A 16,593-nucleotide genomic window follows, 5' to 3' on the forward strand; every position below is an offset into this window, starting at 1 on the left:
GGGGTCTCTGCGGGGGGGTTACGGGGGAGCAGGTCCAGGGGGGGCCGGGACGTCGCAGGTCCTCCCCGCTCCCCGCTCCCCACAGCGAGCCACGGGACAGTCTGTGCCGGAGCGCCGGCCGTGGCGAGAGCCTCCCGCCGGCACCGCTGGCTGGGGGCTGGCAACTGGCGAGGTCCATGGCTAGGTGGAACATGGCTATTAAAATCCAAGCATGGCTTCCGAGCGGGCAACCTGACCTGCGGACAGACGGCGACAGCGTTAGAAAGGCAAGGGAACGCCCGCGCCCTCCCCCCCGGCGCGGCGCGCCCCAGCCCCCCGAAACGGCCCTCGGCATCGCGGGAAGCGGTGCCGTCGTCCTCCCGCCGCGCTCCAGCCCGCGTCCCCCGAAACGGCACGGCAGGGCACCCCACCCCCGCCCTCCTCCCACCGCAAAACCCACCACCGCCACCAAGGCAGATCAAGAACCCCATCCGAAACCGCGACTTTGCTGCTTTTCGGCGGATCTGTGAAGGGCGTGAACGACTCGAGGATGGGTTTTACCACCAAACGCCCCGAGGAAGCGGCCAGCGTCTGCGTTGCCCAAACTCAGCCCTTTTAGATGAAATACCCAAAGCAGACGGCACAAGCGGAGTGCCAGCAGCCAGAGCCTTCGCCCTGGCGTCTCCGAGTCGCAGGGGTATCGGGGAGCCCGACCCCTGCTCCCCGGCTTTCCAACCCAAGGTGCAAGGAGCAAGCCCACAGAGGACGGCGGTATTAACCCCTCAACGAGCTGAAGCAGAAGAGTCCGTGGACTCTTGCGTTTGCACGTGTAACCCATCTCCTACTGAGGAGGTCACCCACGCCGCAGCAGGAGCATCCCCTCCCGCGGAGCACGGTACCCAGTGCCAAATGCGACCCCGCAGCGCAGGGACTCGCCGGCCACCGCGCCAGGCGTCTCCTCAGCGGAGCCCCTGACCTCGCGGGGGAGGACATGCAGCTCCTTCCACTGCCCTCTCTTTCACCGAACAGCTGGAAATCACGCTGAACTGTGGGCGGGCTCGGTATTTAAAATTCAGCTTTGATGTAACGTGCCACCATCACATCGCATCACGTCACGTCCAAGCCCTCTCCCTTCCTCAGTGGCACCGCACCTCGCGAGGCTCTGCTCCACTCGCATCTCCTCCTAAGATGCTACTCCACGTGAAGCACGGCGTTGTGCCTTGAGAAAATAGCCCATACACACGTTTTTCTTGTTCTCTTTTTTTTTTTCCTCGCCCCAGAAAAAAAATCATTAGACCGAAGCCCAAAAATCTTTACTCCATTTTATTCAGCTTTTACACAAGAAAGACTTTTGTCCAACTCAGCAGGAGTTAATGAGAGCTTTATATGGCTAAACAGGCTAATCCTCCGCAGCACTGCGCCCCGTAAAGTCCTTGGTAGCACTACAAAATGTGCATCTGGTTGACAGAAGCATTTGTACACTCCCTCCATGCGTGAGCAAATGAAGCTAAAGGAGCTGACCTGGATACTCTCAGGCACAGTCTTTTTCTGCTCACAGGATCTCTTTTTTTTTTTTTTCCTAATTGGGTATTTTTTCAAAATGTAACAGCATTTATTTTGGGGAGGAATAAGGCAACGCAGGGAAAGAGCGCAGAAGGAGAAAGGGAAGAGCCAGAAACAGACAACATAAACCAAAATAGTTCAGGCTGGGGGAGGAAGAATTTCAAGGCTTCAAAAAAACCAAACCACCAAAAACACGCTGTTGGTGGGGTTTTTTTTTTAGAGGCCGGCAGAGCAGTGGCAGTGCCGCGGTGGGCAGCACGAAGAGCATCCCCCACGTGCCGCGCATCGGCAGTGCCACAGGCAACACGCCGTCTCCACCGGCAAGGAATCGGGAGCTCGGGCTTCCAGCAAGAGCGTTAAACTCAGATTCACCTTCCCAATGCTCACATTCACTCCGGTGGCACATCAGGCTCGATTTCAGCCTCTGCCCGATTCCCTAACGCCATTTGAAATGTCTCCTGGCAAGGAAGGAGAGGTGCCCGGCACCTCCCCAGCGCTACCCTCAGCCCAGGTACCACCTCTTGCACCCAAACCTCTTCCCTGCCCTCTGCCAGCAAGCAGCACGCACGGCACGCTTTTATTAATAGCCGCTCAACGAGGCGAGGGAAGATGCGCCCAGCCCAAACTTGGTGCTCGCTAAATCCCAGCTGCTGTGTGGAAGCTTCTGAAAGACAAAATGCCAGCCCTCGGTACTCAGGATTGGCAGCTTGCAGGAAAAAACAGATTTTTTTCCCCTCTTCCCGCTTCCTCCCGGCTTGCTCGTGACATACTCGAGCTGCAGCGACGGCAGCCCCGAATTCGCGGGGGTCTGCTCCTGCGCCGGACCTGCCTGAGCATCGCTGCCTCGCTCCCCGCAGCGCCAGGAGGACGCGTGGGAAAACACGACGCGCAACCCCCGGCTTCACCCGGGTCACACCAGAAACTCGCGCCCGAGCGTGGCCAGGCAGCGCCAGGGGACAACTCAAAAGGCAGAGGCGTCCCTCGCTCCTGGCATCGCTCCCCAGGCCACAGCCTCCGGTGACGGAGAGGGACACGGTGGGGGACACCCACGGCTCAAGGACGGCGTGGGTCACCCTCCCGCCTGCGTCCCTTCGAGCGCTGTCACCCAAGGAGCGTCCTCCCGGCCACCCCGCCGGCTGGCACAGCCCCGGGGAGGCGACTTTCGGGATGGGAGCGGCGAGTCCGGTTACCTCGGAGGAATTTTGCGTGGCGTGCAATCTTTTGAGGGCTTTGCAACAACAGATAAGAGCAAGTGTCCTTCAGAATAAATAGCAGCGTGTAGGAGTTGCCGTCGTCTAGGCAACGCAGCGCGATGCGCCCGGCGCGGCGGGGATGCAACAGCGCGTGGAGGGGCCGGTGGCAGCCAGGGGCCACGGGCTTCGCCGCAGGACCCCCCCTTCCCTCCCCCTGCCACCCCTCCTGCTCCCCCGGCCCCACTCCGGCACCCTGCCAAAGCAAGAGAGATGCGGCCCAAAGGGCAACCCAGGGAGCGGGGACACATCCCGCCCGGAGGTCCTACCACCTTGTGTTTGACCCCCCCAAAAAAAAGCCGGGTTGCCCCACAAAAACCCGCCGTTCCCGGGGAGCTCCACGCCTCTGCATCGCCACACCGGGCAGGAGAGCGTCCGTTCGCCTCTCGGGGGGCGTGAGCACAAAGTCACCGCTGCTGGGAGGCTGGGAGGACGCCTGAGCTTTGCTGAGACATCAAATGGCACAAAACCCTCCTCCAGCTGCGCGAGCTGCGTCCCACCGGCCGGCGAGCAGAGGCAGGAGGAACCTTCGCCGCTCTCGGCACGTGGAATAACTCACCAACTGCACTCCACGGGTTGGGGGGTCGGTCGTAGGGAAGGGGATCAATCGGTCAGCCGTGCACGTAGCACCTGTCTGCCTCGGTTCGGGGGGCACGGCCCCAGCCCCGGCTGGGGTTATGTGCTGGATTGGAGGGATGCACCAGGCAGGGCTGTGACTATGCTGCTCGCTGAACCCTCTGGAAATCAGGATTTTGATTATTTATAACTGCCCCCATAAGCACACACACAACTTTTTTTCCATCGCAAAGAGAAATGAGAGGGGCAGGCAATTTTCATGTTATTTCTTCTCCCATCTTAGAGGTGAATGGGAACATTATGCCCAAATACTTCTCAAACTCAAGGAAAAATTCAACAAAACTCTGAATTGGGTTAAAAAAAAGAAAAAAGCAGCGGAGATATTTGAGAAGATGAAATCCCTTCTTTGCCCTCCTCATCCAAAGCCTTTGCTCCCGCAAACCACACCGCTCCCGCAGCTTAATGGATGGAGAGGCGGCCGTATTCTCACGCAGCAAGGGGAACTGCTACAAATATTTACCTGTGCTTCGCGAGAAGTACAAGAGCAGATTTCAAGGAAAGTACTTGGATAATTACAGGGATCATCCACGTTAAGTGCTCCAGGGTTGCTTTGCTGAGCCCAACCGAGCCAATCTCTGTTTTAAAGGTGACGGGAGTTACGGGCGTTGAAGGTGTTTCACGTGGAGCCATCTCAGCCTGCCCACCCTACGCGACACGTTTTAGAGTTCTCCCCAGTATGAAAACCCCTTCCAAATCCTTTCAGATGCAGCTGTTTGCTTTGAAGAGGAGGAAAGTCGGCACTTAAGACGGAGATTAATTTCAAGGAGGCAGGAGGACGTGAGCTCGCCGCCCTCTCCGCTGGTCGGGAAGAGGCTGCCGGGACGTTTTCGCGTCCGGAGCCGGCGCGGTGATGCTGCCCGGCTCCTCCGGCCTCACCGCCCTCACAGGCAGCGGCAACGTGCCTCTTGCGAAAAGCCCCACGCACCTTCAGCTCCTTCCCTGCCAGGAAAACCGGGATGCCCGAATCCCCCCCGCCGCCCCGACAGAGCTTCACGTAACAGCCAGAAGCCCCCCGAGCGTTTTGAGGAGCACACGCACGCAAGCGAAACGCTTTGGTAATTAGTGACCTCGGATTGCGGCAGAGCTGAAAAGGCGAGATTATCTCTGTCCTGGGATCACCTTATAAACAGGTGAAGCAGCAGCCTAGGAAAGGCAATGTCCTGGCCGTGAACCCAAACTCGCTGCCCCTCGGGCATCAGCCGGACCCATCGCCCCAGGGCTGCCGCGGCGCAGCCACGGCTCCCACAGTGCCGCGGCAGCTCGGAAGCACGCGCAAGGGCTACGCAGGCGCAGCGCGCTGGTTGCATCAACTACACGATGCTTCCGAATCAGTAAGGAGCATCGAGAGTTGCTTCGTGCTTTTGGAACGATGGAGCTGCATGCAACCGGCACAGTAGCCAAGCACGGTGTGGAAGTCGGACGGAAACCCACGGGAAAAGCAAGGCGCAGACAAAAGATGAGAGCAGTCAGGACAAATGGAGTAAAACCCCTCTTCTGCTGCCCTCCACACGCGTTATTTTGCATTTCTATCCACAGAGGCAGCCTGGCGCGGGCACCCCCAGGGCAGAGGCGGCCGCAGGGGCGCAGGGTCCAGCAGCACGACGGCAGCAAGACCTCCCCGAATCCGGGGCTGGCAGCACCCCGGTGCCAGGCTACTTCTCACGCTCGCTCTGCGCCATGCCCCGGTGAGAGCCAGAGCTTCCAGAGAAGCGGCCAACCCGCTGTAACGCCCGGGGTTTTAATTCATGTGGCTCCAAAGGCTGTGAAGCCCCAGGGCCGCTTCGGGATGCTGCCTCGGAAATCAGCCGCTGCCGCCTCTGCGCACGTGGTGCCGGGACGGAAAGCAGGAACATCCAGCACGGCCGATGCGCAAAAGGAGGTGCACGGAGTGGGAGGGAATCGCCTCTGCCCTGGGCCCAGGGACCCTCGGAGGATGGTGGCACCGCCAGCGAGCCCCGACGCTGCGGGCAGGACGGGGTTAATCCAGCGGCTGCAAAACCAGGCGACCGCTGTGCACCCAGAAATCCCCCGGTCTGGTAATCTGTCCGAGCAATTAACTGGGATCATGGCCACCGAGCGGCTCTGACAAACTGCAAAACACAAACCGTCAGCAGCTTGCACGCCGTTCGTGCAGAACCCATTTCCCCGAAGCCTCAAAAGGCTCACTCGAGCGTGAATCCCAGGGCAGCACCGGCGAGAGGTGCCTATTTGTGTCCCTTTCAGAAGGTACTTGTTTGCTCTCCAACACTGGCCCCTTTCTCCTCTGGCTGTGGAGACACTTCACAGGCAGCGTTAAATGCAGAATAGGCTGATTTTTAATGCAGAATTATACAAATGGAGCCATTCTTCCATTTCATGCCTCCTGTTAGGTAATCTATTGGTATTGCACAGGGAATCAAGGTTATGTCCTTGTTGGGATGATTTACGAACTCCCAGCATTTCCTATCTCCAAACGCCCAGCGAGGCAGAGACAAAAATATTCCAGCGAACGCCTGGAGCGCGAGTGGGAGCCATGGCCAGAGGGACGGGGCGACGTTCGCTCGTCCCAGGCAGTACCTGGCAGGAAAGCGGGCGCCACGCTCTAGGAAAAGCATCCTCGGCAGCGCGGCTGCGTGTCCCACAAAGGTGTTTGGAGCATGACACATCGTGAGAGCGTTTGCAGGAACTCGCCGGCTGGAGAAAGAACGAGGCCGCCGCATCTCAGCGGGTGACTTTCACGCTGGAGCAAGAGGAAGAGGGGAAAGTTTCGGCGGCGGCGGTGGCAGATACTTGGCCCGCAATCGCGCGTCCTCACCGAGGTGGGGACTGCGGACCCGGCGCATGCCGCAGCCGCTCTCCTCTCCAGCCCTGCTTTCGTGCATGACGATCCCTGCAGTGCAGCGACTGTCCTTTGTTGTGACACTACCAGCCATCACCATGGAAATGGAGCATCACCGTTTCGCCCGAACTGGACCCTGGTGCCTGGGCTGGGAGGAAGGAAGCTGGCACATTCCGGATGGGTGCCAAAAGGCACATGGCGAGTTACACCGTGGGATCACTGGGAGACCCCGGGGACCACCCCGGCGGGGCACCCAGCACAGAACCCACCACATCCCACCCCGCTCCCCCGGGAGCCGGCAGCGGAGGAGCGGGACCGCGGGCACCGCCGACCCGAGCGCCTCTCTCCTAAGCGGTATTTTGCTCCAGGACAAGTCGCTCTGAACCCAGACCCAATGGGACCTGGAAAGTTACTATTCACTGCACCGTCCGCAGCCCTGACTTCTTCCAAGATAATTATAAATTTGCGAAAACATGGCTGCCGAGCTCTTTAAAGCCAGGACTGGGAATTAAGGCACAAAAGCTGACACACAGTAGCACCTAGGTAAATTAAATGTGCCACATCACTACCTATCTATATTACAGAACTGAGCTTCAGGATTACCTACTAATAAAAGTGATATTTAAAACAAGTCCTAAGTTCCTCTGCTCTCCCCCTTCTCCCCACAAGTAATTAAACCGACACCGCTTCCCACGGCGGAGGGGATGGGATTTATCACGGAGGGAAATCAGCAGAGGGTGAAATAGGCTGAATCCTCACCACCACGCTTCCGTGGCCAGGCAGTCGGCACCCATTTCCCCAGGAAAACGGGGCAGAAAGAGGTGGCCGGGGCTGGGGAGCAGCGGGTCCTCCCCAGGACAGAAATGCCGAGATAGAGATGGCTGGATCCGTCCCTGCCTGCGCTTGGGGAGCCGCATCCCACGGAGCAGAGGGAGGCAGGAGGGCAGCCGTGGCGGAGGGGAGCTGCTCGCTCTTCTGCCTCTGTCTTGAGCTCACCCAGCTGCAAATAAACAATTTTAACATTTGAATAGCCGCGAGTGCGGAAGGCATAATTAATACCCAGCGGTACCGCCAATATGCTGATGCGGTAGGCGCAGACCCTGCCAAGGCTGTCAGGGAGCAGATCTGGCGCAGCAGTGCCGCGGCCCCGGCTGCTCTCGCCTTCGGGTCCCGTCCTTCGCCGGAGGCAGAGAAAGGGCAAAGCCCCAAGCGCAGCAGCCCCCGCGGGGCTGGAGCCCACCGGCGCGGGACCCCTCCGGCACGTCCCGTGCCGTGAGAAGCGGCACAGCCTTGCAGAGCGACGCGGGAAAGAGAAGAAAGGAGAAAAACGGAGAGGACAGGCGCACGCGGCGCTGCCGCAAAGGCAAAAGCACGTTTGCTCCACGTGCCTGGTCGCTGCCGAAGCCGAGCTAACCTTTAACCCCGGGTTTCAAGTTCAGTTCCCATTGCCAAAGACTTTAGAGGATGCCACCAGGACTAAGGCGAGCTCGGCGCCCGCAGCCGGCCCGAGGAGGAGCGCGAGAGCTCAGCTAACGCGGCGAGCTGGCGAACAACGTCCAAGACTGCCAGCCGAGTTCAACTTGCTCTAAAAAGGGCACAACATCTGCTGTAGAGTTCTTTCCCCGGTCTTGCGGGATTATTTCAGACAGGATCTGAAAAGCGCCAGGGGCGGGAAGCCCAGAAGTCAGCGTGCGCCTTCAGAGAAACGTCTTCAGCAAATTTCTGTGCGAAACCGGCGCTCGGCAATTCACCCGCTGCTGCTCCGGTGGAAGGAGCTCCACGCGCGGTCTAGCTCCTCCGGGAACCCCTGCAGCCCCTGGGGTACCACCAGAGCATCCCCCCCCCGGCAGGCACGGCGCGGCCGCCGCTTCCCCCGTCGCTGCTCGGCCAACCCAGCCGGCAAACACTGCGCGCATTTAGCGTGGCAGGGCCGGACAGTGGGGCATTTCATCGAACCGTCGGAAATAACACTCGGCTTTTGTCCCGCCCGGATAAAGGGGGTTTGTGAGCGCTGGCTTTCCAGCCCAAACCTGCACCTGTCACCGACTTATCCCACTCGTTCCCCCCCGAATTCTGCACCCGCGCCGAAGATCAGGCAGCAGCAAGAGCTTCAGTTCAGACACAACTTGCCGGGAAGTTTCTCTCAGATTTCCAAATCCACCAAAAATCTTGTCAAAGAGTCATAGCCTCGAGCTCCATTCTTGACGGTATTGAAAAAATCCCACAAACCTAAGGAAATCAGGGGGTTTTCCCCCTATTTTAGCTTCTCTCTGAACCTCCTCGCGTATGTCACCACCTCGTGTGTGGCGCAGAATCGTTTCCTAGACTTCGCTCGCTAACGCCTACCCGGGAGGTCCCCGGGCACGTGGGACCACGTTGCCCTCTCCCATCACCACCACGAGAGCAGAGAACACCTCCCCCTTTTACCAAATACACGTAAAAACCAGTGCCGCTGAAGGGAAGGGACTGCGGCATAGGCATCAGCGCCCTGAACCCGGGAGCTTAGAGATCAGCCCTAACGCTGTACAGAATAAATAAGGACGGCGGTTCGGTTTAGAGGCTCCCCGACGGGAGAAGGGTGCGCTTCCCCGTAGCCACAAATGAAGGAGCTGCTCGTTTCCCTGCTTTTCTTATGAATTTTCTTCCTTTGCCACATGCCCTTCCCCCGTATAATCGATTTGTGGACAAAGCCGGGTCTCTGCAGGACGATCAGGCCTCCTCCTCCGACAAAACGACCACGTCGGGGCGTACGAGCGGGATGCAAAGTCTGAGCGCTGTGGGATGGGACGGGACGGCAGGAGCGGCGAATGCCAGGATTGTGAAAATCCTGCCTGCTCCCAGGCTGGAGCGGGAGCCTTACGAGGGTTTTTCCTCCTCTAAAGCCCATATCCAAGGTGATTTCAAGAGACAGCAACTCTTTCAACCCAGCCCTCCGGCCCTGAAGGGACCAACAAGAGGAAGACCCTGGTACAAGCTACTGCTTACACCGCCCTTTAACACCACCACTTCACTGGTAAATAAGCCGCACACTTATCTTATTTTCTAAATTAATGTGCTCAAGCATGTCATTACAAGGTAGGCAGGAAATGCTTTGATCTAAAAAAATAAGACAAGTTAGCTCAGTACATATAAAGTAGCAGCTTAATGAGCTTTAAAACAATTAAAATAGGTCCACCGCATTGTTGTAACACAATACAACTGCGCAGGAGCCGCGCGTCGGAGGCCACCACTCTGCCCGCCGGGATATCCGCATCAATGGGAAATACCACCCCTGTGGAAAATACCCAAGGAGAAAATATCTCCCAGTGGGCTTTTTAATGACGATCTCCCAAAGAGCTCCACCTTCCTGGGAGCGAAGACAAGCATTGACCCCGCTGGAAACGCCTGGGCGACCGGCACAGGGCCCGGCCGTCCCCTTCCCGCAGGGAGGGCTGGATGTCTGCACGGGACTGCACGGTGCCTCGGGAAATCCGACCGACTCCGGTCCTTACTCCAGCACCGTGGTCTCCTGGCAGAGCTGCTCTCAGTTCACACCGGAGTAACCGAGATCCAAACCTGGCTTTCTCCCGGGAAGTCCCTGGCAGCCCAGGGATGCACAGCCCACCCCGAAACCTCAGCACGGGAACGAACACAGGGAAAGCATAAAGAGTTTCCAGAGCTCCAGTAACTCTTACGGAAATGGAGAAGATGAGAGAAATAAAGCCTCTAAAAGCAGACAGACAGACAGATGGCTTTTATGGCGCAAAAAATACAATAATAAAAAAAAAAAACTAGCAGCAGTGGAGCACTGTCTGAAGGTGTGGAACATCAATAGGAAAGCCTGGAGAAAGCAAAGGCACAAGAGCTGGGGTCCAAGGGAGGGGAGCGCAGCGCTGGGCATGGCATCGCCCGGCCAAGCCTCTGGCGTGGTACCGGGATGCTCCTGGCACCGCCAGCTCCCGAGCCAGAACCCTGCCCAGCCCCACAGTGGGCACATCCTGCTGCTGGAGAAGGCTCACAGGCTGACACGCTTCCCGGAGAAAAGAGAACGGCCCAAAAAGATGGAGAAAAAGCCAAACCAAAATAGAAAGCGAAGGTAGCGAGAAGGAAATCCGGGGCAAAGACTCTTGATCCTTTCATGCAGACGTTTAAATCCCCTTTTAGCACCGAACAGTCCCTTTCCCATGAAGAAGAGCGGTTCTCCCTGCCACGGCCACCTCACCACGCGTACAGCATCTGGGCAGCTCGCAGGCTCTCCCGCTCCGGCGGCCGCGGGAGCGAAATCCTGCCAGATCAAGGTGAACGTGAGTCACCAGAGGCACTCTCAGCGCCTAGAAAACACTGCGCTGTTTGTGGGCACACACCCTCCGGAGCCTAATTGCCAGTGAGTCAGATATCGCTGTGCTTTGCATCTCATTAAAAAAAAAATCCCCTTTGCAGGAGAGATTAAACTTTTCAGAGCGTTATCTCCAAAGGAGAGACGGAGGTCTCTGCCAGGCAGATCGGTGGCAACAGGGGACCTTCCGCATCCCGCACTGCTTTTCACAAACCTCTGCAGTTTATTGCATCTCCCGCGGTATCTCGGCTTCCTGCAAATGGCCCCCATGCCGGGTCTGCGTGCCAGCAGCCTCACGCCGCATGGGTCCGGACCTCCAGAAGGACAAAAGGGAAGAACGTGGAATCATACCCCTTGCCACCAGGTACCCGAGCAGAACATCCCCAAGGAACTGCCCGTAAGAAACATTTCTGTCCTCATCCATCAAAATTAGCAAAACTGATTGTGCCAGACAATATGGTCACTTGGACGGGAACTCGGAATACGTCCTGAATATTTCACATCGGAGGATGCTGAAGGGGTAGAGAGCCTCTTATGAAGCCAAGAAACAAGAAGATGAGTAACCCATCCTCATCTTTCCCAGAGAAAACTTAATAAGAAAACCCATGAAAGGCAACTACTTGTAGAAAACGTTTATTCATGCAGGAGCTCTTTTTAAAATAACGCTTGCCAGCATCTGAGATGGCAACGCTTTGCCCGTGTAATGCCCAGCTGCTGCGGGCTCAGCCGAGCTTCGGCTTCTGCCGGGGAGAGGCAGAGCCAACCGCACTCCCGGCGGGAAGCGCGGCCACGTGGCCTCAGCTCCCGGCATTAATCACCCACGTTTCGGTGGGTACTTAAGTGGATGTCCTAATCCATGTCAATTAACTGACGCTTCATTACTCGAGTCCTGCAGACGGAGGCAGAGATGCTATCGCAGGCACCGGGAGCAGGGCCGGGGTCACGCACGGGACTCCGGCAATTAGAGGAACGCGTCCCGGAGGACGCCGCGCGTGCCGCGGGCTCGGCTCGCCGGGCAGGGTAAATCCCGGGGGCCCCCCCTGACCTTGCCACATCTTCAACCTGAATGACACGCAGTCAAGTGGCGACATCAATTAGCGCTGTTTGCTCTTAATGGAGCCTCAAATGCTGTCTGCTGAGCAACGAGCCCTCAGCCCTCCCACACCGAGCCACGGCTACGCGGCCACGTTTTCTATTCACAGGGCCACCAGCCACAGCTGGAGCGGGTGTCACAAGGAGATTCTCCTGAACACCCCGGGGATGCTGCAGAAAGGGAGCCACGGCCAAAGCCCCTTACAGATGGGAGCAACTGATCCTTGCAAGGTGGTAGCTAAACTCCACCAAACCGCTCTCCTGCGCAGAACAGCGCAGTCCCTTGCACGGCGTGTGCTGCTCCGCCGGTGTCCCAAGGCACATGGTCACCCCCCCTCACCACGGGTCCCTGTGCCAGCATATCCCCATCCCCATCCCCATCCCCTCGCTTCTCGCACGTCAGTGCACAAACACTCTGGCAAGCTCCAGTGTTTCCACCTCAAGGGTCCGGACTTGTATTTCTCTTGCAGGAAGCAGGTCACAGCTCCCAGGCTACGTGTTGCTCTTGAAGGAGCTCTCGCTCAGCCTTTATTTGGAAGCCAAAAGAGTTTGCAACGCTCGCACCCCAGCCAGGCAGAGAAAAGCTTCACCGCTCCCACCTCGCAACGGCCAAGCCTTGTCCCACGGACAGCTTCACCTGGGGCTAAGAGCAGATTCGCTTTTGCCCCCCATAGCAGCATGCAGGATCGGGCAAGCCGGACACTGCTGGAGCGCACCAGCAGCCACCAGCAGAACGGACACAGCACCGCTGGGGACGCGACAAAGCTTCCAGAAAAGCAGAGCTGCCGAGAAGGACCTTCAGAGCAAAATTAAACAAAAATCGTCGCATGTTCAAGTATATCTCCCGCCTACACATCGTTTCCAAGTCACAGTGAGACATTCTGCAGATCAGAGTTGAAAATGAACACTTTATGAATGATGAGCTTTACTTTTTTATACTTTTTTGTTTGTTTTTTTTTCCAAGTCCATTTAATTTCTCCAGGACAGCCAGCAAAGTTGGAGGGCTGGGGAAGCCTCTGCCGCTGAATTTTGGTGGGGCGCTGGCCCAAAGGCGGCCAGCGGTCTTGGAGAAAAAACCAGAGCCAGGCTCAAAGGCCTCACTGGGGATGTACGACCTGCCGCTCTGCCAGCAAAGACCTCGGGCGAATCCCCGGCAGGCGCTTCAGCCTCCCGCCCCGGGGCACTCAGCGCTCGCTGACCCCGTCCCTGTGCTTATTTCCACACAACCGCCCATCCATCTCCATGGCAAGCCATCTTCCTTTTCCTTTTATCGCCGTTGCTTGGTACCAGAGAGGCTGACTCACTCGGCGCTGACGAGAGGACGCATCCTCCCGCGCCTGGGGTTACCGCCGCAGGTCTCCATCTTGCTCCGTGAGCGTCGCAGCCAGCAGCCCTGGACCCGCGCGAGAAGCGCCGGAGAGAGACGGAGCCTGGCCAAAAAAACGCCCCTCGGTCCCCGCTGCGGCTCCAGGCAAAGGCATCCAACGCCGCACTGAAAGGAGGCTTAAGCGCGGCTTCTACTCGCAGAGCCGCTGGGGCCAGAGAAAGGCATTGATAAACCCAGAAAGCAGTAGCAATTCAGTGGCAGGCAAAACCTCATTTCAGGAGGAATCCTCATAAAACCAAATTAATGTTGAAGGATGAAGGCAGGTAAACCTCCCACAGTTAAGTTCAGGCCACAGAGACTCAGTTTAAATCTCCCAGCAGTTCTGATTTAATCAATGCATTTCAAAGTGAAATTAGATGAAGTACATCTCCATCACAGGAAATTATGTAAGCTATCAAAGTCTGTAGGTGCAGGTCCCAGTAAGAAGAGCCACAGGAAATATTCATATCAACTCAAGTTCCATTTTTAAGGAGGCAGCTGAGGTCCAGAGTTTTACGTTATTCCAGTGAAAAAATTCACTCTGGTAAAAACCGTGCACCCGAGGCAAAGAAGGGCCAAGCGGCAGCTTTGGGAGCATCCCCCAGGAAACCCGCGTCGGCCGCCGGGTCGCTGGGCTTGGCCAGGGAACCCCCTCCCAGCGGGACCATCCAGCATGGGAAGGACGGAAGGAAAACCCCTTTGTTTTAAAGGAGGGGGTGAAAGCGCCAACGAGGCTGCTCCACCCTCCCCGCTGATCCCGCCCAACACAACTTGGCTTCCAGGAGCTGCCCCCCTGGAAGAGTTGTGGTCTCAAACCCAAACCCCGTTGGGCCCGAGTTGCTGTAACCCGCTTCATCGCGCCCAGCCCTTAACGAGAATAACGGGGGTACCGCAACCCGGAGCGGAGCAGCTCCCGCTCCTCCGGCTCAGCATATTGATTCCCGTAATCTTTCCTCCCAGTCCTTCTCCTATTAGCTGTATTTAAAGGCTTAAGCATGCATACATTTCCATAATAAACCTCAGACCTGTCGGAAGTCACATGGATTATTCACACCCTACGGAGCTGTCGTGCGAAGCCGCTCTCGGTGCTCTCCGCTGCCCTGCATACATACGTATAGATACAAACGTAAATAAGCCGTGCTGGGAGATCTGGCGGATCGGACTCGGATGAGGAAAGGTGGGAAGGAGGTTATCGGGCCAGCTGGAGAGCTGGTCTCTCCCTCGCTGTGTTCCCCTTTACAGGCTGGGCTTTGAAGGAAAACTAGCGACTCCTTATTTTCAGCCAACGACCGGTAGGTAAAGCAAGCCCCAACCGCGGCGCTCCGACGCCTGGAGCGGCAGGGCGGGCGGCGTGGGGCAGCCCCCGCAGCACCCAAGGCGAGCGGCCGCTCCGCGACCGCGGCAGCTCCCATCCGTCACCCCGCCGGAGACGCCACAAAGGCAACGCGGCGGCAACGGCGGCTCCGGCGTTATTACAACAATTATTCATGCTCTGGGGAAGAGGCTGCTGAAGACCAGCGCCGCTCCCTTTGCCTCATCTGTGAAATTGCTGCCGGTTAGGAGGTACGAACCGCTGCATAAAAGTGCAGTTTATTCAAGCATTATTGTGGCTGTTAAGTATCATAGCCGGTGACACTAGATGAATTTCTGTGGCAATCAATTCACCCAGGAGCAGCCAGCTCAGCCCCTGCGTGGATGCGGGATGAGTAAGGACTCCTCAGTGGAGGCCATTAACTCCCACTGCTTACTGCTCTCATTACTTTCCAGACTGCAAGGCTTGCATCTTTGACGAGCGGCTGAATCTACATTTGACAGCGTGAACTTGACGAGTGAAACGCACGGAAAACGTTTGCTTTGGCAGTAACTACAAGGCCCATAAAGTTTCCTCAGTGCCAACGCGCAGGGATGTATGCTTTTAATGAGTTGTTCTATGCAAGCGGGAAGAAATTGCAAACAGCGTTTTTACTCAGACTGCAAATCACTCCGGAGCTAAATGCTGTAAAAATCGTGGCATATCGTTTAAAATAGTGTATTTGTAGCTACGGAAGGGAAGTCCTCAGCCAGAGCTAGAAGCCAGGCAGGCGGCACGCTGCAGAAGGCTGTCGTGCCCTTACAGGCAGGCGCAGGCACTGACGCAGACGTATGCACGCACACGTATGCCGGTGCACGCTCAGGAGGCGGCGGAGTAGCTGCCGTCCCCCCCAAATAACAGACCTTTGCCCTGCAGCACCCCCGCCCGCCCCCGCTGCGCTGCGAAGGGCAGAGCGGATCTGGAGCATCCCCGGGACCTCGCAGGGGCTTCAAGGGGCGACGCCGCGCGCCCAGCCCCGCTCCTCGCCCCGCTCGGAACCGGGGGAAGCGCAAGCTCCCCTTCGCGAAAGCAAGGGCGGCGTAATTCCGAGCGACGGGGGTTTAGCAGGGCTTGCCCTCCCCAGCTTCAGAGCAAGGCTCGCCCGCAAGGTCACGCCGCTGCCGCGGGGCGAGAGGAATCCGGCTGGAAAGGAGCAATAAGGTACCATCTCCCCGTGGCAGCCGGCAGCTCCAGGCAGAGACCGTGTGGGGCGAAACGGGCGCTGGAAAGGTCTGCTGCTTCTCTTGGAGCTATTTTTCCAGCAGTCTTCACGAAAATGAGGGGAAACGACATGGGAAATGTCAGAAATAAAGCCAGAAGCAATTAGAGTTAGAGAGAAGCGAGAGCAGCAGGCAAGGTTAGCAGTAAAGTTATCTCTTATTAAAAATAAAACGCGGAGGGACTGGAAGCTGATGAGGTGGTACAGAGGACAGCCTGGCGCTGAGGATCCAGGAGACACAGCACAGAGATTCGCGAGGCGAATCGAGGAGAGAAGCGACCGAAAGGCTCCTGTTTTCACTGCTAAACTCTTCGCAAAAATAAAAAAGCAGAGGGCGTCCTCTGTTTCCAAGATTACAGTCTTCTGCCGGCTCCAGCCTCAGGAAAAGAGCCCTCCAGCTCCACCGGGCTTTTTGTCTGCCACACAACACATCCAAAGGCGAGGCACCCTGAGAACCCTCTCGGGCACCTTCCCTAGGAGGAATTCCTACGGTCCCTACATCGCCGCACACTCCCCGGAGACTCTCTCCTTCCCACCACACGGCAGCGCATCCTCGGCAGACGGACGGACGGCTCCGGCGGCAGCGGGAAGGCGCTCGCGTGGCCGGGCCGTCAGGGTGCGTCGGCCGGGAGCAGGGGACGAGGCCGGGGGCATCGGGAGCTCGCTTGCCACGTGCCTCCGGACTATGCCACACGGCACCGGCGAGCGTAAAACAAAAGCCGAGGGCCTCCCCCCAGCTCCGAAAAAACCCTCAGTTCAAGTTTCACCCTCCCGGACTCCATCCAAAGCCCAGGCAGAGGAAGCGAGCCGCCAGCGACCCCAAAGGGTGTCGGACGAGGGCCTCTCGCATCACCCGCATCCCGCCCGCGGCCCCTGCGGCGTTCGGGGGGCCCTGCCCGCCTCCCCTCCCGCACCCCCAAAGCAGCAGCCATGTTCTGCCGGAGCGCACGGGCGCGGGGAGCGGAGCGGGCTGATGGGCTCCCCTAGTTGCTGCGCGGGGTAGG

General features: G+C 57.9%; 1 protein-coding gene across 1 annotated transcript in view; it reads right to left on the reverse strand.

Moving 5' to 3' along the window:
- AJAP1 (adherens junctions associated protein 1) overlaps window positions 1–16,243 on the reverse strand; it is a 37,376-nt gene extending 21,133 nt beyond the window's left edge. Inside the window, exons 1-5 of the mRNA XM_010565389.1 lie at window positions 16,089–16,243; window positions 10,448–10,510; window positions 7,316–7,535; window positions 879–994; window positions 23–236 (exon numbers count right to left, since the gene is read on the reverse strand). Of these exons, the coding sequence (XP_010563691.1) occupies window positions 23–236; window positions 879–994; window positions 7,316–7,535; window positions 10,448–10,510; window positions 16,089–16,243 (768 nt within the window). The remainder of the gene's footprint in view (window positions 1–22; window positions 237–878; window positions 995–7,315; window positions 7,536–10,447; window positions 10,511–16,088) is intronic.
- Window positions 16,244–16,593: the final 350 nt, after the last annotated feature.

This window comes from Haliaeetus leucocephalus, unplaced genomic scaffold (genome assembly GCF_000737465.1).
Source record: "Haliaeetus leucocephalus isolate CR32 unplaced genomic scaffold, Haliaeetus_leucocephalus-4.0 Scaffold190, whole genome shotgun sequence".
Classification (NCBI taxonomy): Eukaryota; Metazoa; Chordata; class Aves; order Accipitriformes; family Accipitridae; genus Haliaeetus; species Haliaeetus leucocephalus.